Here is a 20,772-nt window from a genome sequence, read left to right as displayed (position 1 = left end):
CCAAATATTACAATTCAGAGAATACAACAATTCTAAAAATTTTTTTTAAACTTTTATGTTCTTTCATAAAGTGTCCAAATATTACAATTCAGAGAATACAACAATTCTAAATTGAGCAGAGTTGAAAAAATGTAATGTAAATAAAATCTGAATTTTTAAAAAGTCTTGTTTATATATTTCATTATTAGATTAATCAGAAATCTTTTCTATTTCTATTTCGACATAATAAAGATAATTTCTTTTACACACAATGGCAGCCGCTATAAATCACAAGCGAATGATTTGTCTAAATGGAAACTAAAACATTTAAGATACCCCCTACATACCAAAAACAACTTCACAATCTGCCCCAAAAGGCAATTTGCAGGAGCACTCAACACTTAACAGAATCCAATCAAGACGATTGATACAAGATTATGTATTGTTTCGATAGCTGCTTATTGAAAATTCCATAAATTAGCAAATGAAAAACAGATCGCTTGGGGCTAATGAAATCTCGTACGTCTTCATTGCGCAACCTAAACAAAGCGGCTAGATATCTTCGATGTCCGAGCCCGGAATGTGCTTAATATCATTAAAATCAATAAAATAAACAACTAATTTGATAAGCTGACAGCTGGGGCGAGCTGAAGTGGCGAGCGTTTCGTCCGCAGTGACAATGAGGAGCGGTCATGTGGGCGCTGGAAAATGCATCCCCGCGAGCTTTCAATTGGCTGCCCGCCGGTCCAATCAGCATTTGGGCCCCCTGCACAGGCGCACGCTGCGCCCAGTCGGCCCACCACCCACTGGCCAACCACAGTGGGTGTTAATTTCCGAGGAACCAGTTTGCAGAGCGAGAGGGCCATACGCATTCGGTGGGTTCCAATTGGACTGGCTGCCAGCCTCTGTCCCCCTCTAACTGCTGGCCGAGCAGGCGAAGGGGCAGCCATTTTCTTCGGGCTGTCCCACTCGCACTCACGGCCCAGGCCTATCCGGCAATGTGGTGGCTTATTGAATTACACCATGGCCATCGGAACTCACCACATGCGAGCAAGACGCCTGGCCTGCTCGCACTCAGGCGCTTTCGGCTATGATGCCATTTTGCGGCAGGCCCTGTTGCCTTCACCCTCGCACACACGCGATCGGCAGCAGAGAGATTTACGAAGCGACAAGCAGCGAGTTAGAATTTCAGGAGCATTTCAGTCCTGCTGCGCATCTTGAAACGTCAAGTCTTGGCCAACGGTTAACGTCAAGTCTTGCTGCGATTTCGAACGCCCCAGAAACGCAACGCGCGCGAGTGTATTACATAAATAGCGGAATCAGATAAAATACCGAAAGCGAAACGAGCACACAGCATATACAGTTAAGTGACGTGACCTCAGTGCGGTGATGGGCTCGCTGGCCTAGCAAGTGCAAATCGAAAACTTGTGGTTCTTAGCAAAAACAAGAGTATTGAAAACCGATAAACAGCAAGCAAAACTTTCCAACCATGATGATGAACGCCTTCATTGAGCCGGCCCAGCATCATTTGGCCAGCTACGGGCTGCGCATGTCGCCCAACACCACCGCCAGCAACAGCAACACCCAGCAGCAACAGCAGCAGCAGCAGCTCGAGATGACCCAGCAGCAGCAGCAACAACAGCAGCAGCAGCAGCAGCAACAGCAACAGCAGCAGCAGCAGCCGCACCAGGACCCGGAGTCCGCGGCGGCCACGGCTGCGGCCTATCAAAACTCCGGCTACGGGCACTTCAACAGCTACGCCTCCCGGGACTTCCTGCTGGGCAGGCGGGAGGCCGACTACGGCGTGACCGCCTCGGCCGGACAGGCCTCCGCGGCGGCGGACTCCATGATCTTCTCCGGCTTCCCCGCCCAGGCGGCCGAGCTGGGCTCCGGGTTCGGGCAGCACCCCTTCCACAGCCACCACCACCACCAGCACCAGATGCGGATGGGCATGGCGGATGCCTATGCCGTCGGCCATCCGTACAACCACCACGGCAACTTCCCGACGGCGCCGGTGCACCACCCGGCCGTGCACCACCCGGCCATGCACCACCCAGCCCACCACGCCATGTCCGGAGCAGGCGCCTTCCTGCGCTACATGCGCCACCAGCCGACCTCCTCCACCTCCAGCGTCAAGCAGGAGATGCAGTGCCTCTGGATAGACCCCGACCAGCCCGGCCTGGTGCCGCCCGGCGGCCGGAAGACCTGCAACAAGGTCTTCCACTCGATGCATGAGATCGTGACCCACCTGACCGTGGAGCACGTGGGCGGGCCGGAGTGCACCACCCACGCCTGCTTCTGGGTGGGCTGCTCCCGCAACGGACGGCCCTTCAAGGCCAAGTACAAGCTGGTCAACCACATCCGCGTCCACACCGGCGAAAAGCCCTTCGCCTGCCCGCATCCGGGATGTGGCAAGGTCTTCGCCCGGAGTGAGAACCTCAAGATCCACAAGCGCACGCATACGGGTAAGTCCATCGGTGAAAGATGCCGCTCTCTATAGTTGCAAATATGGAAAAATGTAAAGTACATTCTTTGGAGCCTGAAACCAAAGTTCAATTAAAAAAAAAAATGGTCTCTGGATTTTGTATCTTATTTTAAATATTTGAAAACAAACTTCCATAATTCAAACTTCTTAGGGTTACAGAAAGTTAAAGTTAAATTTGTTTTATCAATAGGAGGTTTAAGTTATGGTTGCTAAAATTAAAAAAAAAATGTTGGGTACTTTCGTATTTACTTAAAAAGTGGTTTTAAAACTGCTCGGTTTGATTTAAAAACATTATTTATGTTAAGAATTAAAAAAGAATGAACAACAACATTTTTCTTTAACTCTAGAAATTAAATTCACTTTTATATTAAAAAAGAAATATTTCTGAGTTAAAAGTTTAGTTCAATTATCTAAAACCGAAAAGACTTTTTCTATCGCATATAGTCATCAAATTTTGTTGAATTCTGAAACCATCATTTATGATTTTAATTTAGAATTTACAGCACTGGTGGCTTTAATATTTTTAAACTTTAACTGCAAGGGCTTCAACATCCATTAAATATAGAGATATGTGCTAGGACCCGCCTCGATCAATCTCTATCTTGACTTCTTCGATTCATATATAAATCAAAATTTGGAAAGAGATCGAAGTTTTTGAGGATGATACTTGCCAAACATGAGTTCACCTTTCCGTGGGTTTAACCCTTGCGCTCAACTGGGCAAATCCCGGACGTTGTCGAGGTGGGCGTGTTGCCGTCGGCAAAAGTCGGTGCAACGCCCACTACCTGGCTTAACCCGACACTGGCCGCTCGGGCCTTCTTTTATGACACCTGTGAAACCTGCGTCTTAAGCCCTTTCCTTAGCCCCGAAAATCCCCCTCAAAGTTGTTGTCTTCACAGCAAGGATTAATCCTGCGACTTCAGCTTGACTTCGACTTTTGCTCTCTTTAATATTTCCCTAAGCCTGTGAACAGCTCTTGACTTTAGCTTTTGGTTAGCAAATATATGATCAAAATTGCAGGCGCAAGAAATTTTATACATAAGCTATGGGAAAATCTATTAAGCGAGTATTAAAAATTTATATTTTTAATAAAATATTTTTCTTTAGAAGACCAGATTAATTTTTTCTCTAGCATAAAGTCTGTACAAGTAGATGGAATGCCAGTTCTGAAGTACTTTATGGTCAGGCAAATAAATTAAAGGAAAAGTATTGATTATGTTAGCTAACTTTATTCTATGCTAGAAACAACATCTGAATTCGCTTAACAATTTCATTATTTTAAACTATACTATTATGTTCGTTTATTAGTTAAGCTTTTTTTATAAATTTTGCCGCAACATACAATAATAAATCAAAACCCAAGTTCAGTTTAACATCAACACTTTTAATAAAAATAACCAGAAATAAATGCAAGCATTTTTGCATTTCTTTTGTCTGAGGTTTAAAAATACAATTTATACGTTATGGTCGTGATCAATGAGTAGTTAAACTTTAAAGCCAGAAACCAAGCTCAACGCAAGTTAATGACTTTGATTCCAGTAGTTTGTACCATTGAAATTTATAGCTGAGCATGCAGGGCTCATTAGAAGAGGCGAAACACAGCCATTAAAATCAATTAACCGGAGGAATGCCAGTGAAAGCATGCATAAAATGCGAAAACACAGAACAAAGTTGCTGGCAATCGGCACAGAAATCAGCATAATTGTTTTTAAATTGCGCCACTCAAATTATTAAATCCTCCAGGGTAGAACAATAAACGGAGGCGTAAACGAAATTTCTATGGTTATCCTTCGTTTATTAAACTAGGGAGCAAAATAAAACTGGAGTAGAGAAAATCTTGGCAGCACCAACACCAACAGCAATGCAGACAACAAATGCCGCGCAACAATATTCTGGAATATCCAGAAAATGGCGTTTTATATTACTGCTCATATTTTACACATTTTGTTGCTTTAATTTTGCCTTTGCATACTTTTGCGTTGCCTCTTTATTGTCGCTGTTTTGTGCGTGGGCTTTAACAAGTTTTTCAGAGGATTATTTCGCTTTATACTTTTATAAATTGAATTAAAATATGACGTCTATTTTTTCGGCGGCTTCATTATAGACACATTTTAAAGTTACCGCCACGAGAGTCGAATAAAAACTCTCACAGAGATTCATAAATCACAAAATTAGCTGCACAAAAAAGCTATTTCTTTAAGTCTGTTCGGTTAAACAACATTTTCTTTTGCACACTCATCGAAAGGTAATTAAAATGTTTGGTTTTGATTTTCGAGACGCCGCCATATTGTATTCGATTTTGGAACAATCATGTGGCATTATAATTATCTCAGGGGGCATTGTGAATTGGTTACTGTGTGTACGATATGATGATACTTTTGACTAATTTCATATTTCTTTTTCTCTGTCCGTGATGCAGCAGAAATGTTACTTTTTTTTTTGAGTCTGTGATTTTGGTGTGCCTACGATTGGTTGGTCTGGGCTACAAATTGCTTGAGATAGCGAACATATTGATTGGCTTTCAAGTGGCCGACGCACAACTTCATTAGGGTTCGGGATCGGGGCCTTTAACCTTTCTGTTGGATTTTTGGGCACTTGAACTGCGTACCTCCGCCTCTGCCTCCGCATTCGTCTTCCCTCACTGCATAAATCACAAATTCAATCAGCATCGTTGGCTGGGTTAAATGTCCCTTGGCGCTGGTGTTTGTTTTTATTGCATTGACACCAACACCAACAACAACACCAGGCCAAACAAACACACACTCTCGCAGGCACAACCACACACATCTGTTGACACGTGTCAAAACTTCCGTTTGTAATCGCTCGGAAATGCTTCTTTGGCACTCCGTGCTTGGCCCTCTCAAAAAAGCCATCGAAACTCCGAAATTGGGGTAACACTCGGCGGATTACTGGATGTTTCGCACACATTCCACTCCTCTAGTTTTATTTTATTTACGTTTGCGATTATTTCTGTTTGGCTTTCTGTTCTGCTTACTCGCCATGCTACATTAAGCTCTTGATTTAGATTATGCAAAGGTTATTTATGAGCTGGTTTCCACTCTTCGGCGATTGGGAGTGGGTCGAAATTTGATAAGTGGGTGAGTAAAACGGAGCAGGGCAGTCAAGTATGTGTTTATGGATCCATGCGATATAGATCTGCCTAAGTGGTGCCATTAAAACAGCGAGAAGTGATTGGAGGGGTCAATATACCATGGCAGACATTATCATTTAGGATTACAGTGTGATGTGTGGAATATCGATTTGGAATATTGCGATTCTGTTAGTTAAAAATATAATTCAAATGATGGAGAATTAAATGATAATTAGCCAATAATTTTAATGAGTTCTTATGTGGTCGTAAAAGGGGTTAAAGACCTTTTAAGTTTAATAAGTAGCAATTAGAAAAAGGAATGAGTATATTTCTATGTAGCAACTTTTAAATTATTCGATTTGTTGTATTTGTTTTAAATAAGTTTAGTTTATAGCATATTAGATCCTTAGTCCTTAGCACGTTTGATTAACAAAAATTGTGTAACAAAATTATTAACCAAATTGAAATTGAATATTTTATTTATTTTAAATACATCCGAAAATAGAGATCCCAAAAGTAAAACAATATTTAAAATGAGTGTTCTTTTTATTATTTCTTTCCCAACAGTCCTTGAACACCTTAGATTTAAGTATACTGTATTTAATATTATATTATTACTTACAAAATTAGTACCTTCTTTTTTGGCATTATCAGCTTTTATCGTCAAATGAATCCAGAACTTAGATCCCAGAACTAAAACAATTTCTAAAAATGTTGTTCTCTTTTTCATTCCATTCCCAACGTTCCTGCCAGTAAATGCGTTGTGTTAACTTTTGCACTTGTCACCGCCGTCTGCAATTTTGTCCAGCCTCCTGTCCAATTCATATCCCTCCCCCTTTCCCATTTTCCCACTTTCCCACTTTTCCGGCTCCAGACTCAACCCCTCAAACTGCAGAAAAAACCAACAAACAATCAAGGTTTGTCTGCTGTGTGGTTGTTGTTTTTTTTGCTGTTTGGGGCTCAGTTGACGTTGACCTGGCTGTGTGTGAGTCGGTGTGTGTCTGGATAGATGGCGTTTATCATGCTGTGCGGTTTGCACACACATAGCCATCTTTTTACACGATTCTTTTTCATTTCGCTCCTCCGGGCCGGACCACAAACAACTTTATTCATTAACACCTACAACGGGCCACAGGATCCGACTGCCGCAAGAGCATTCAACAACTTTGTGGTTAGTTTTTATTCGCAGCCCCCTCAATCCGCTCTTTTCAAGCTCATTAAGCTGCTGCCTGCCGCCTTCCACCACCCACCTCTGGTTTTCCCCCGTGTTCGTTTTCCCCATCGCTTTCCCAGCGCCTAAGTGCAGGCACTCACTTTTCCAGTCGCCTTGTTGTTGTGCAATTATGCTGCGGGGCAAAGTTTAGCATTCAACATTGTCCTGGTAGCTGCGACCCTTGTTTGATTAGCTCTCTCCCCACGCCGGGAGCCCCCTTTCAGCGCCAACTCGTCTCGATTTAATTGAGTGCAAGTGTTTTTTTAATGAGTCTTTTATGGACTTGTTCAGTCTTTGAACGATGAAGTGAATTATGCAATTATTTACACTTTTATAAAGCTAACAGAGTCGGGCATGATCGTTACCAGGCGTGTTTTGTGACATTACAACATTTAACTAACCAAATAAGTATTAAATCTTTTTAAGCTATTTTCTAACATTGAAAATTAAATACTGAACAAAATCGCTAATAAATTGCATTGCTCACATTTCACTGCATTTTTGCACGCTCGGCGCCAATGGAATAATTTTTCAAAACACAGAATTTAACAAAACCAATGCGCTGGCAAATGTCAATGATTGATGACTTTATTGCGGGTTCAACGGTTTTCACAAAAATACACACCAAACAAAGTCAGACACGGATACAGATACAGATACAAATATAGATACATCGAAGCGAGAGACAAAATCACTTTTTATTTTTGCGGGTAAACTGTGTGTTTTGGCTTCTCAGAATTTGACTGTTGCCAGAACAATGGCCAGAAGACGAGGAAGAAGAGTCGGCGGGAGGAGGCGGTGGAAAAAACCTGCGATGTGCTCGAGCTGATTACCTTAACTTCACTACCTGGTCGGAGGTTTTGGCCAGGATCTCCCTCCTTCCCTCCCTCCTGCTGTCCAACGATCGAGGCCTGAAAATCAATTAGTAACGCTCTCTAGGAGCAATTCTCGGGCCTGCTCACCTAATGACAAATGCATTTAAAGGCCAGAGAACAGCCAACGAGGGAAATTCGTCATTTAATTAGCAGTACCCCCTCCGGAGGCCAAGATATCCGTATCCCTGTCCAACTCCCCGGAAACCATGTGCAAGGACACGATGTTTGCATTCGTTTCGCTCAATTTAAAGTGTCAAATACCAGACATGACACACGATCGCAATCTGCTAAAAACTTTGACAAGCTGAAAAGTTTGCTCCTCCCTTTCGGAGATTTATGTGCCAAAAGTAAAAGTGTATAAATCTGCGCTGTGGTCCAAGCCTTTGACAGCTGAATGTAAGCAAAGTTAGGAAATTTATTGACTGGACAGAGAGCTAAAAACTAGAGTTAAACTTTCTTTGCTAAGGAAATTTATGGATAGTTTTAAAAAATAATTATGGTTTTTATAGAACTATTAAAACATCTTTGAAGCTTTGAAATATTTTATATACATTGGAAGTCACTGCAGTTTATAGTTAACTTAAAAATAACTCGAATTTTTAGAGTTAATAAGGAATATCTAGATCCACTGAGAACAATGGTATTGAACGTGGACAAAAAATGTAGACTTGGTTGTACTTGGAATCAAAGAAAAACTTTAATGAAATCGATTAGGAAACATTTTATGAAAGCGCATAATGTTTTTAACATTGGTAAGACCAATGTCCTATGCCCACCCCAGTTTTTGAGCAACCCAAATTCACCCATTATAATCTAGCATATGCACCCATTCTAATTAGTGACAACCCCCTATTTCAAACCCCCTTTGCAGCGCTCCTAACAAGTAACTAACAATGCTTTTCGATCCACCCGTTACGCTCGTGAGCAGAGAGGGGGTTGCTTTGCATCCTCGGCATTTTTCATGCATTTTCCCAAATGTCAAAACAATTCTATATGCGTGCGTATATGTATCTACCTTAACCCCCTTGCTGCACATGTGTGAGTGGGAATTATAATTTCATTTACCAAAAAGCGAGAGACGTAAAAAACGTGCGCTGCTAACGCTGCAGGGGTTTGTCCTCCCAACCCTTTGGCATTGTCATTGTTTTGGTCTTCCATTTGAATCTATTAGTTAAGTAGCCATTTTGTTGGGCTGTTGCATAATATTTGAATGAAAGTGCTAACCCCCGGATGGTTTGGTTGCTTCCATGGCTGGACGGACGTAAGCTGCTTACCCCGGCTAGTTAATAAATGAGGCTTATTTTTGATAAATTTCTGGCCTCGGCCTGGTCTTTGTGAATTTTGGCAAGTTTTTCGTTCCAATTCCTAAGCCCTGGTCACGCCCACTTTGTCATTAGAAGTCGCGCTCAAATTAATTAAATTCCTCACCCAAAAGGAGCCAAAAGTAGCCACGTACCAGACTCCATTCGCATTCCAGCGGATCCCCAAAAGAGACGGGGCCCAAGATCGCAGTTTGAGTGGAGTGGGAGCGCGAGCTGGAATAAGAATACAATTTCAACGCATAAAGAACTGATCAGCAGCAGACAAACCATAAAATTAAACTGTCATCTTGCATATTTTTTATATCTGCACACGGCCACAAGCTCGGGTTGGGGCACAGGTAGAAGATGCGGATGGAGCTCGGAGTTCGAACTGGAACCGGGCACCGGGCACCGAATACCGGGTACCGGGATTCGAGACTTGGGTTTCTGTTTCTGTTTCTGCTTTTCGAGAATTATGGAAAAGCAAGGCCTGACTAATCCTCTAAATCGCGCCAAGGGCCCCGCGCGCATTGCCCCACTTGTATAAATTAGCTGATGGGAAAAATGAAATCATTATTCATATGGGCAAAAATGTTAAACAGCCAAAAAGAAGACCGGAGACTGAGAGACATTCGGGCAACAGAACCAGACATTTTTGTATAAACCAGGGAATGCTCTCGCCAAAACAGAGAAGATTGGATTATGACTAGAGAATGATTGGAATGCTAAGAACTAGTTTCTTTGAAAATAAATTAAAGGATTGCGAAGGTTAATCCAATCGAAGAAGTATTAATATTCTATAAACAGACAAATATCTGTGCAATTAATGAAATATAAATATAAAATCACGTATAAAATTCTTAATCTCTGTATTGAATAATTGCTAAGACGACAGATGAACTCTTCTTTAATCAGGGTAAAAAATCAAAATATAATTCCCATTATTCCCGCGAACAAAAAAACAAAATACCGAAAAATTTGCCATCGCTGAATGAACTGCTATAAGCTTGCTTGTCAAATCAGCTTAGGTTCAGATATATTCATATTTGTCATTTTTTCTCGAGACATTTTCGGATTGTTTGTCGCTTTCGGTCAGCCGAATTTGTAACACACGAACGCCTCCAAGTTGTCTTAGGCACAAAATGTGATTGTTTAACCCAAAAAGCCGCAGCCAGAGTAACAACCTCAACGGACACGCAATTTATTGTAAAAACATTGTCAATTGTAATTAGAGGCAGAACTTACACAGAGTTTGTGTGACAATCTGCTGTCAAAAGCAACGACAGCAGTCTTAGTTTTTGGCTAAAATTACAGCCGCCAACGCGGAAAAAGTCCAATGGAATAATAGATCTATGACGCATTGCCGACGGCTACTGTGAAAAATGTATTGCGGGCACACACGCGGTTTATTTTGGCCCTCGGTTTTGTGTTCCCAGTTCTCAGCATGATCGAATTTCTTCACAGGACTCAGCCGAGTGTAAGCCACCGGGATGTGGGCCACTGCGACGTGATACTTTTCGCCTCGACTTTCGATATTCAGATCAATTTGCTTGCCCCGAAATACGGCTGTGTTTTGTTACTCAAGTGTTGCGGACATAAATGCAATTTTAGTTGATGTTTTGATGTGTTCATTAGGCAGTATCGATAAGATATACAAAGGTGTTGAAGTGCGAAGGGTGTTTAATAAGGTGTGAGAGAATATGTGATGGAAAATCTGTTCCAAAATTCGGATTCAGATGTGAGAAGAATTTTAAAACTAAGAGTGCCTAATTTGTCGAGATCTTAAATTTCATAGTTTTAACACAAAATGTAATCTTATATATTGCCAATATTATTAACAAAGTAACTTTCCAGAGCTCCAACTCCCATTTAAGTCTCAATCCGAGCGCTCTTCCCAAAAAATATTTGTCGCCTGATGTCATTGATTGGTTTTATCACGAAGCGAATCTTGTTAGAATTGACAGCATTTAAACTTGAACAAGCCATTTGAGATAAGGAATCCATATCCATATCCATCCGAAACCGATCCGAGAGCCACGCAGCCGAAGGTTCAGCCTCCTTCAGTTGCCAGAGATGTCACATCGCATAACCAAACGATGACAATCTTGATGACATTTTAATTTCTGACAAACAGCCGAAGAGATTTTCTACTTGATGGAACTCGAAAAAATAAACAAACAGAAGGGAGATAAGGGAAGGGTGAGTGGGCTGAGGAGATTAAGATCTTAAAGAGCGCTAAAGAGCAAAAAATCAGGCCGAGGAGATACCAAAAAAGATATAGACACCGATCCGGGACAAAGCGACACCTCTCCCCTTTGAGTGTGTCGACCAGGCCGCCCTTTGTTGTGGATTTTGGCATTCCACTCTTATAGCTGCAGTAAGAGTATTTCGCTCCGCTTTCTTTTTGCAAGCATTTCCACCGCGTAAGCAGTTCATTCACAAGGCGGTTGAAGACATCAGCTGCTCCTTCCTGGGCTAATCCTGGCCCGATACTTCTTTGTCAACTGGAGCCGACTTCAGTTACCTTGCCCATCTCCCTCCGGCACTCATTTACGCTCTCCCTCTTTCCAGCTATGCCCTTGTTTGTAAGCATTTTGGGTTCAGACAATGGGCTTAGTGTTACTTTTACTTATTGTCTACGCTCCGTTTGTCATTCGAGTGCAGTTTGAGTCGTGGTATCTGGAAAGTAGCATTCAAAGTGGCATAGATACGAGTACGTTAGTACAGAAACCAAGTCAGTCAATTAGCTTTGCTATTTCCTACTGGTCAAAATATGCTTAAAGTACATTTATTGGCGATTAATATTGTATCCCAATAGCAGAATGATTCATACTTATCTAATGAGTGAGAGAGCTTCTTTAAGTGTAGTTTTTGGTAACACCGATTTCCTTAAGAAACATCTACATTAACATAAGGCAAATACATTAACGATTAATTAGAGACTCCCCTAATAACAGATAGGCACATAAATAAATACATAAATAATTTTATGAAAGTTATAAAAAGTACCTATAGTATCAAATTAAAAAGTATACATCGATGCGGTGTGCCATTCCGCACATTCCCGGCCAAACTTAATCATGACCCTTTGGCGTTTCCTGAATATGAATTCGCCAGAAACTTATATAAACTCACATAACCGACCGCAGAACACACACCCAGCATGTATGGATGTACATATATAAATTCAATCCACAGATAGACAACTTGCAGAGCTATTAGTAAAACAATGACAGCAACAGCCTTGCTGTACACGAGTACAAGACCAAACATGGCCAGTTCGTCTGGCTGTGACTCTATCTATGACTTTGGTTTCTCCTTCTGCTGCTCGGCGTTTTTTCGGAGCCCAGCCATTGGAACAAATTTTCGACAAGTTTGCCATGCAACTAACGCCTCTAACACATTCGAGGTGTGTGTGCGCATAGATCTGCGTATATGCAAATGCTCGTATACGAGTATGTATTCCTACCTACATAAGAGTGCGGCTTGCAAAAGGAGCTTGCATTTAATGCATTCAAATTGCATATTCGACTGGAGCAGCCAGAAAAACTTTTCCAGACTTGGCTGACTAAGAAAAAGACACACGGACATGCGCGGCATGGCGGATCTGGCATCTGTGGCTGGCAACCTTGTGTAATAACAAAAATTTGTTCACATAACACAATTTTCGGGTCGAGCATTAAACATTGAATTTGATGTTTGGCAGGGAACAACTTTTCTCAAGCATTTAATTCATTGGGAAATTTGTAAGGTTTTGTACACCCAAGTTTAAGAGCTGAAAGATGTGTAAAGTTGGTGAAATGGTTTTATTTGGAGTTGAACCTTATGTATATGTAGGCTTTACTTCCAGTATTCAAATGAAGGCATAGAGCTGGGTTGGGTAGTAGTCTCTATTGCATTTCCTTATTTTCCAAGCTTAGTCCTCCTTCCTCTTCCGACGTCTTCCCAATGTAATTTCCCCTCATTTCCTCATTAGGCACAAGCCGCCAACGAAGTGTAAAATTCGGTGTGTATTTGTTTTGAAACATTTTCCCAAAAGTATCTGGGGAAGTGACTAGAATAAACCGCAGGAAAACCCAGAGGCTGGGAATCTGGCCACTGACCCCAGTGTCAATTATTAACGTATCACTTGACAGCAAACGGCAAAGCTGCAAACAAATAGCGAAAATTATGTGAGGACCGTTGCTGCTTAGCCAAGGAAAACGGGGATGGGATGGGGTCATCATAATCATCGGCAATGCCAGGGAGGGATGCAGAAATCATAAATCACCAACGAATTCACTCAACGATGGTTTTTGTCAAACAAACAAACAATGGACCGACTGTGCGGCAGACCCATAGGTAACTTCTCTGCTCGAGGGGTGCACATCCTCTTCCACGATGAAGATAATGATGATAATGATGATAATACTCTCCCCGGTGATGAGCTCGAGGATTTTGCATTTGGCCGTTGACAAGCGGCATTCATTGCACTTAAATTATGATTTTATTATTATTATTATTATGGAATGGAGCGGAATTGTTGGCCATTAATTTGGTCATCAAATGCAGGCAACTGTTATAAATATTCAAAGTAAGCGGCGTGTGGGAAAATCTGCCCAGAATGTATGAAAGGGAATTGTGCCATGGCGCTTGTTGGAACCTATGTGTTTCGAATCGAACTTGGTTCTTAAGTTGTGCACGAGCTACACTGGAGTGTCACCTGCTTATCGAGGACACCTCCTACCATAGCAAGATACCCATCATCAATTGTCACTGCCCCCTAACTACGCGTAGCAAAAAGATTTCTATTCAGTAGGGAGAAAAGGGGAAGCAAAGGAAAATTGCCCATTGAAATGTAAACCGCCAGGAAATCGGGGTTTGGCTTTTTCCGGCTTTAGCCGTAGGAACAAAAGGACCACAGCGGAGAAAAAAGAAGCGACAGCAGCGGAAAAAATGTATAGCAAACAAACAAACAGATACAGATACAGATACACAATGAGCTCAGGATTCTCAAATCCGAGGAGTGTCAACAACCCAGACGGAGGTGCCGGAGGGAGTGCGACGGAGACAGTGATAGACGGAGATAGCTAGACTGGGACGGGTAGACCGGCAGGCAAAAAGTAGCAGTTTTGTTATTGTATTGTTAGATAATAATAATCATATCGCATTGCATGCTGTTGACACATGAGCGATGATGATGCTCATCCCTTGCCATCATTTGGCCCTAACTCCCTCCCTCTCTGGCACATTCCTTGTTATATAAAAAGAGCGAGAGGACGGGCTCCGGGATCCGTCTTTTGTTCCGTTTTGTTCCGTTTTGAGGGCGAGTTGTGAGCGGTCCTTAAGCAGGCAATAAATATTTACCAGGGCAATTATTTAGCAGCAATTAAAACAGTGAAGCGTGATAGCAGAGCTCTGGTATCTGACTGTTTAGCCGCACTGTTAACTCATTCCTTCGGTTTTGCGTTTTTAATTAATTTCATTTCGAAATGCTTTTAATAAGCAACTGTCACTCTGACGGCGGAAAAAATGTTTTATTTGTGCTGCATGTATTTTTAATTTCATCTGTTGTTTGTTGCTGAAAATTAAAAACCTGATTCACTCCAATTAATCAGCGACTGTCAATGATGCTTAATTTGCATCGCCTGGTTAGCGGCGATCACGTCCAGTACACATATATAGAGTGCGGGCGGGACGAGTTCAGCACTCCTCATGACATGTTTGGGTATTTCAGGATATCGTGTTACTTACAGTATGTATCGACAATAAATAAGATTTAAATAAAACTTCAAATTTTGTATAAAGACTCAAAATTAATAAACTAATAAAAATTAATAACAATAATAACATTTTCGGTGTCAAAATATTATGCATTTATTTTTGTTTTCCTCAGAGGCATTGTTAATCTACAAAGAACATTAAGCCACAACTTTAAAAAATGATTCAATAAAAAGTTTTCAAAAACAACATAATTATTTCAACATCACAATGTTCCAAGAGATATTCCATATCTTGAATCTACCCATTTCCCTGACCCAAAACAAAGAAGACATATTTTAATAATACACAAGCAAATCTTTGGGCCTAAAAGAAAACACTTTAGCAAAACTCATTTGTGTTTTTTTTTTTGGTCTGACTACGCCTTGGAACATCAGAAACCCCCCTTCTCCCGGTAAAAAAGAAACAACGCCCCATAATAGCCACAACAAAAACAATTTCAAACGGGAAAACGAAGGGGGGGGCAGGGGGTGGCAAACCGGGGAGAAAATGAGGGGGAGGAAAGGCCGTCGGCTCGGCACTCGTCTGCAAATGACAGCAAGCTTTGCAGCAGTTACATAAAAGCCAAAACATGTGCCATATATACCAACAAACAATGCCGTACATATATTTAATATATATATATATAGATATATATATATATATATATGGGCATGTACAACTTTCTTGGCTTAACCCACGCACACACACACATACACAGACATTTGCGGAGAGGAGATTACAAAGCAACCCCAAAAATATAAGAACCACCCCAAAAAACAAACAACTCTGCAGCTGTACACAAAACGCCATGACAGGCAGTCTGTGCCGATTCCAATCGTTCCGCGAACGATTTTTTTTTTTAGGAAATTAACCATTTTGGGGCTTTCCGCCAAAAACGAAGGAAAAGAAAAAACTCGCGCTAAATATGCAAATCACAAGGCAGCCGGCCTATTTCACTGCTACGCCTATGCTATATTATATACCCGGAGACTTTACCATTGGATTTACTTTATTGAAATATTTAAATAAGTTTGTCGATTCGCACAGCCTAAATGGGATTTGCTGGCGGAAGAAGGAGGGGTGTTCTGGGTTGGGGGCCCCACTGTACTTATGGCGCCTTGCCAGGCCGAAAAGGGTGCGCCAAGGATGTCTTTCATGTCGCTCCGTCGGAAGGGGAAGTCGAAAAACGTCGTCTGAAATTGACATTTTATAAATGGGCGACGATATTTCGGTTATTTTCCCCTGGACCCATCGGACCCGAAACTTAAAGCAATAAAACATATTTAAATTCCAATTTTAATGCTCGCCATCTCGGTGTGGAATGTGAAAATTATGCGTATCCTGCGTTGCACTTAGCCGGGGCTCGAACCCTTTAATGTCCTTGGCCGCAGCGCGTGCCGCCTGGCATCGCTGGCTCGCATTCTGCCGTCTCCCCCGCTGGGCTTAGACCGCAGCGCCCCAGGAGATTGATATGTGGATATGTGCGCCGCGTTCTGCATAGCCACCGGGATATGGCCTTAGTCGGGCACCGATGTGCCGCTGGGTTCCCCGAAAATAAGGTGATAAGACTGATAGCACGGATAGGAGCCCAGCGGGTTGGCGGAACCAAGTCAGCTGCCTGTCCTATTTATGACTAATTAGTGTTTAAACCTTAAAGATAGCATATCCCACAGCCCCTGATAACCTGATAACCGTGGAGTGTTGATAAAGCAATTGAAAAATTAAACTAAGTTACGTTTTCAGACAAAAGCCAAAAAATTGCTTATAATATTATTTATATTATTAGCTGCTTCTTTAATCATTATATAATTCTAAAAATTAATCTGGCGCCACATTCCATTTGAACTCAATCAAAAAAGCGCTTTCAAGTTGGGAATTCGAGGCATGTCGAACTGCATTCGCTTCGCTTGTTTCGCCTTGGGACCCTTGGGACCTGTCAAAATAATTGAGTTCCAGCCGCACTCCGATGGCACTTTTTGTAATGCTTATTTATGAGTTTTAAATTTTGACAAATTAATAGAAAACACAATAACAATCACAATGCGACACGCCATTCAAATCGAACAGCATTTGTCTGTCGATTTCTGTTTCTTTATTTATTTATATCTCCCTCAGCTCTTTGACTTATTACGAGTCTCAAAATAAAAACCATATTCAAATGCGGATAATAAAGCACATAAATTAGTATTAAATTACATAAAACCGAATGCGAAGGCGAAAAAATAAACAGAAACTTGTTGAGCTGGCTGCGAAGTCACCGCTGGATGTCTTTTCACAAGGCGGGCTCACAAAGCCCTACCTCGAAACCCCACCTGCAGCCCAGCTGTGCAGCTTTTCCTTAACCCACTACTCGCCGCCGTGCCCCCAGTGCCCCCAGTTCTTCCAGTGCCCCGATCCCGATGCGATTGTCCGCTTTAAGCTCGAGGTGTGAAAATGTTCGATTATTGTCATCGTCAACGGGCCCCGTCGCGTGGGTTTCTTTTGGGGAAAATGGGGAGACTGAGGTGGCTGCGGGGATCTGAGCCGCTTAGCTTCAATTGTCATAAAACTTGTGGTGCATGTAATGGCCGCTTATCTGCGACATAAATGCCATATGCTAAATGGACTTAGCCAGAGACACTTCTATACATACTTCACTGGGCTTGTTTATGGCACTTTAAAAAGGCGGTTAATATGGCAAGTGATTGAAATTGATAGGGCAAGCAAACAATTATCAAATTATACCCGGAACACTAGATATTTAAATTTTTGGTCTGCTATAAATCTCCCTTAAGATTTCCACTCCCATCGTAAATTTCCCTGAAATCTTCGCCAAATTATGGGTTATATTATTTATGTATAATCTTGATCTTATCTCATTAAATCGCTGTCAAGATTTCCGACTCCTCCACCGTCATCAAAATATAATTTTCTAATAAGCCATAAAATATCACTTCGGGCTAAACGGGGGAATGTTCTTCCCTCTTTTCGATTGGAAAAGGTGTTACGCTTTGAATCAAATAATAAAAGTTAGCCCTGTGACCTTTTGCCTTTACCCTTGCCGCTTTTGTTCTTGTGCATCCTAAGAGACAGACAGACAGACAGACAGACGCAGAGACAAATAACAAAAAGGACAATCGACATCGACATCGGCATCGGCATCGGCACAGGTGAAAATCGTGTATGGGTCGCAGGGTCGGGATCCCTCGAACAATGGGCCTCTTGATCCCGCATAATTTATATGATTTCTTTCCCCAGTTGTATAAATTTCTGTTTTGTTATTGTTTTCTTTATAAATATGTTGGACACACGGGTTTTCCCACCTATATTAAATTGTGTGTGTGCGCAGGACAGTTCATAAAAATTGTGAGCCCATAAATGGTCATCGTCTTTTCGTTGCTGCGCTTGCTGGTGCTATTATTTATTTAATGCGTGTCACATAAATAATGCTATTTATTGCTACACATACGCAACGCTTTGTAGTTTAAGAAACGTATTCTTTATCGATTGAAACTCATTGAAATGTTATATTTTTCCTGCCTACTTTCAGGCGAGAAGCCCTTCAAGTGCGAGCACGAGGGCTGCGATCGTCGATTCGCCAACTCCTCAGATCGAAAGAAGCACTCCCACGTCCACACATCGGATAAGCCCTACAATTGTCGGATCAATGGCTGTGATAAGTCCTACACACATCCCTCCTCGCTGCGCAAGCACATGAAGGTGAGTTGAAGACATCATGTTGGTTTAAGATTATTTTAACTTTAATAGGTTTCACCACTTTTATAGCCAGAAATAGTTAAAGGCAGTATTTTAAAACTGATTCATGTTTTATAACAAGCTTACGAATTTAAAAAATCTAACAATAATAAAAATTTGTTTATTACTAAGTCTGTAAGTCTAACAATGTTCGAATCACTTGCTTTTGTGTAATTTGGTCACCGCTTGAAGAAATAACATTTCTAGAAAACCGTCTTTGGAGAAGAACTTATTCAAGTTTAAATTATGAAATTTATAAACTCAAATTTAATAGTGGGAGTAACACTCAACTATTTGGATTTAATAATAAGCTCACAATTTAAAGTTAAGCAACTTTTAAAACTATGAAAAACTTGAAAAAGCCAGTTAATGAATTACGGGAGTAAAAAGGAATACATCCCATTTTTTTAATAGCTAATAGGGAGTCTGGAGTCTTCATAAAATATGAAACTATGAGCAACTTATAAAAGCCAGTTAAAGATTTATGGGGAAAAAAACAAACCATCTCATGCTTATTTACACATTCATCAATTTTCAAATTGAATGTAGCTATTTATTTATTATTCAATTCACTCATCTCTTATTGACTACAACTAACTCTCCTCTGTTTCCTAAATGCCCCTCAGGTGCATGGCAACGTTGACGAAAAGAGTCCATCCCATGGCTACGACAGCGAGGGCGAGGAGAGCTCCAGCTCGAGCATCATCACCGGCGGCGCCCAGACGCCGCCCTCGACCCGCTTGGACGGAAGTGCGGGCAGTAGCAGTGGGGTGAGCAGCCTGAGCGGCGGAAGCGGCATCAAATCCTCGCCACACTCGATCAAATCGGAACCGAATCCGATGCACAGCGTCCACCTGGGTGCCTCGAGCAGTGGCAGCAGCAGCACGGCCAGCAGCAGCGCCTCCCACTTGTTGCAGCAGCAACAGCAACAGCAACAGCAGCAGCAGCAGCAGCAACAGCAGCAACATCAGCAGCAGCAGCAGCAACTGACCGCCCACCCCGGCGACTCAAAGTCCTCGCCCGCCCTGCAACTGATGGCCGCCTCCGCTTCCGCCTACCTGCCGCCGCCACTGGGCCCGCCGCCCTCGCACCACCACCACCCCCATCACCACCAGGCTGCGGCGTCTCCGGGAGCGGCGGCCGCCTCCGCCTCGATGCTGCACCACAACCACCACCTGCTGTACCATCCGGCGGCCCAGCACCATCCGCCCAGCGACTGGTACCACACGGCGGCGCCTAGCGGCTCAGCGGAGGCGATGAACCCGCTGAACCACTTCGGGCACCACCACCACCACCACCACCTGATGCATCCCGGCGCGGCGACGGCGTATTGAGAGTGGGAGAACTGGTGGCCCGAGGAGCCGCCACCGCCGCCGCCAGCGCCCCCCGCCCAGCCACCGGTGGCCACGCCCACCACCATCGCAGGGGCCCCTGCCCAAGGCCAACTGGAGGAGTCGGCCTCCTCGCTGGACTGGATCTGCTGCCAGCGGCTGCAGAACCTGGCCCTTGTGGCGCAATGTGAAAACCAAATATTTCTGAAAGTTGAAGAAAACACTTTGAACTTTTTACCTGATAATTGAAAAATTGCTGTTGAAACGAAAATCGAAAACTCTCATTTTGATTCTTTGTCTTTGAACATGACTATTATGTATTTTAAATATTAATATACAAAAAAAAATAAGATGTACGATCGATAAATTGCCTAAATTTTTTGCTATTTAACTGTTATGTAAACTTAAACGTAGTTTTCTAGTTGCAAAACAAAAACAAACTAAAAATAACATAAATTCGAAGTAATCCTACTGTAAATGTAAAAAATATGAGTTAATTATCGCATACATGTAAAAACCGTACTCGTAACCTTAACTTTAAATGGAAATTACTTAAGCATATTGACTACTTAGCTCGTAAGATTTAGCTAATTTTTTGTCGAAGCTGCTTTCATTCTCATTATCTTTCCTCACATCCCAGCCCCCAAGCTTTCTAGTACAAAAATTGCAAAATTATACACTGTAAAAAGAGTTCAACATCGAAGGGATTGGAAGCTACATCGCAGATACGTATATACATTTTCGGCCTTAGATTTCTTCAAGCTTAAGTATGCAAAATAAATTTACAAAGTTATCACAAAAAACCAACAACAAGAAAACCCACAAAAAACCAACAAGTAAAATAAACTGAGAAAAAAACTATAAGCAAACAATGTCAAATTTATTTTTAGGGTGTGATTGGTGTTGATTTAAGCTGCTTTATTTTCAATATCTAAATGACGGGTTCTATCCAAATTGTTGGATTTTTGAGTGAGTATTGTGCGAGTGCACTGCCCAGGGACAACATATTTTGCCTTTCTA

General features: G+C 42.1%; 2 protein-coding genes across 2 annotated transcripts in view; one reads left to right on the top strand and one right to left on the bottom strand.

The window, feature by feature from the left end:
• Positions 1-20,772, bottom strand: part of LOC128260213 (checkpoint protein HUS1) — a 111,741-nt gene that overhangs the window by 54,311 nt on the left and 36,658 nt on the right. The gene's annotated exons all lie outside the window — the stretch shown is intronic.
• LOC128260178 (pair-rule protein odd-paired) lies at positions 1,196-20,616 on the top strand. Its single transcript, XM_052992983.1, has 3 exons — positions 1,196-2,444; positions 18,216-18,385; positions 19,048-20,616. The coding sequence occupies exons 1-3, from the start codon at positions 1,469-1,471 to the stop codon at positions 19,753-19,755; spliced, it is 1,854 nt and encodes a 617-aa protein (XP_052848943.1). The 5' UTR covers positions 1,196-1,468; the 3' UTR covers positions 19,756-20,616.

Source organism: Drosophila gunungcola, chromosome 3R, assembly GCF_025200985.1.
Source record: "Drosophila gunungcola strain Sukarami chromosome 3R, Dgunungcola_SK_2, whole genome shotgun sequence".
NCBI classification, from domain to species: domain Eukaryota; kingdom Metazoa; phylum Arthropoda; class Insecta; order Diptera; family Drosophilidae; genus Drosophila; species Drosophila gunungcola.
The sequence above is the reverse complement of the archived record's forward strand: the minus strand, read 5'-3'. Positions and strand labels throughout refer to the sequence as shown.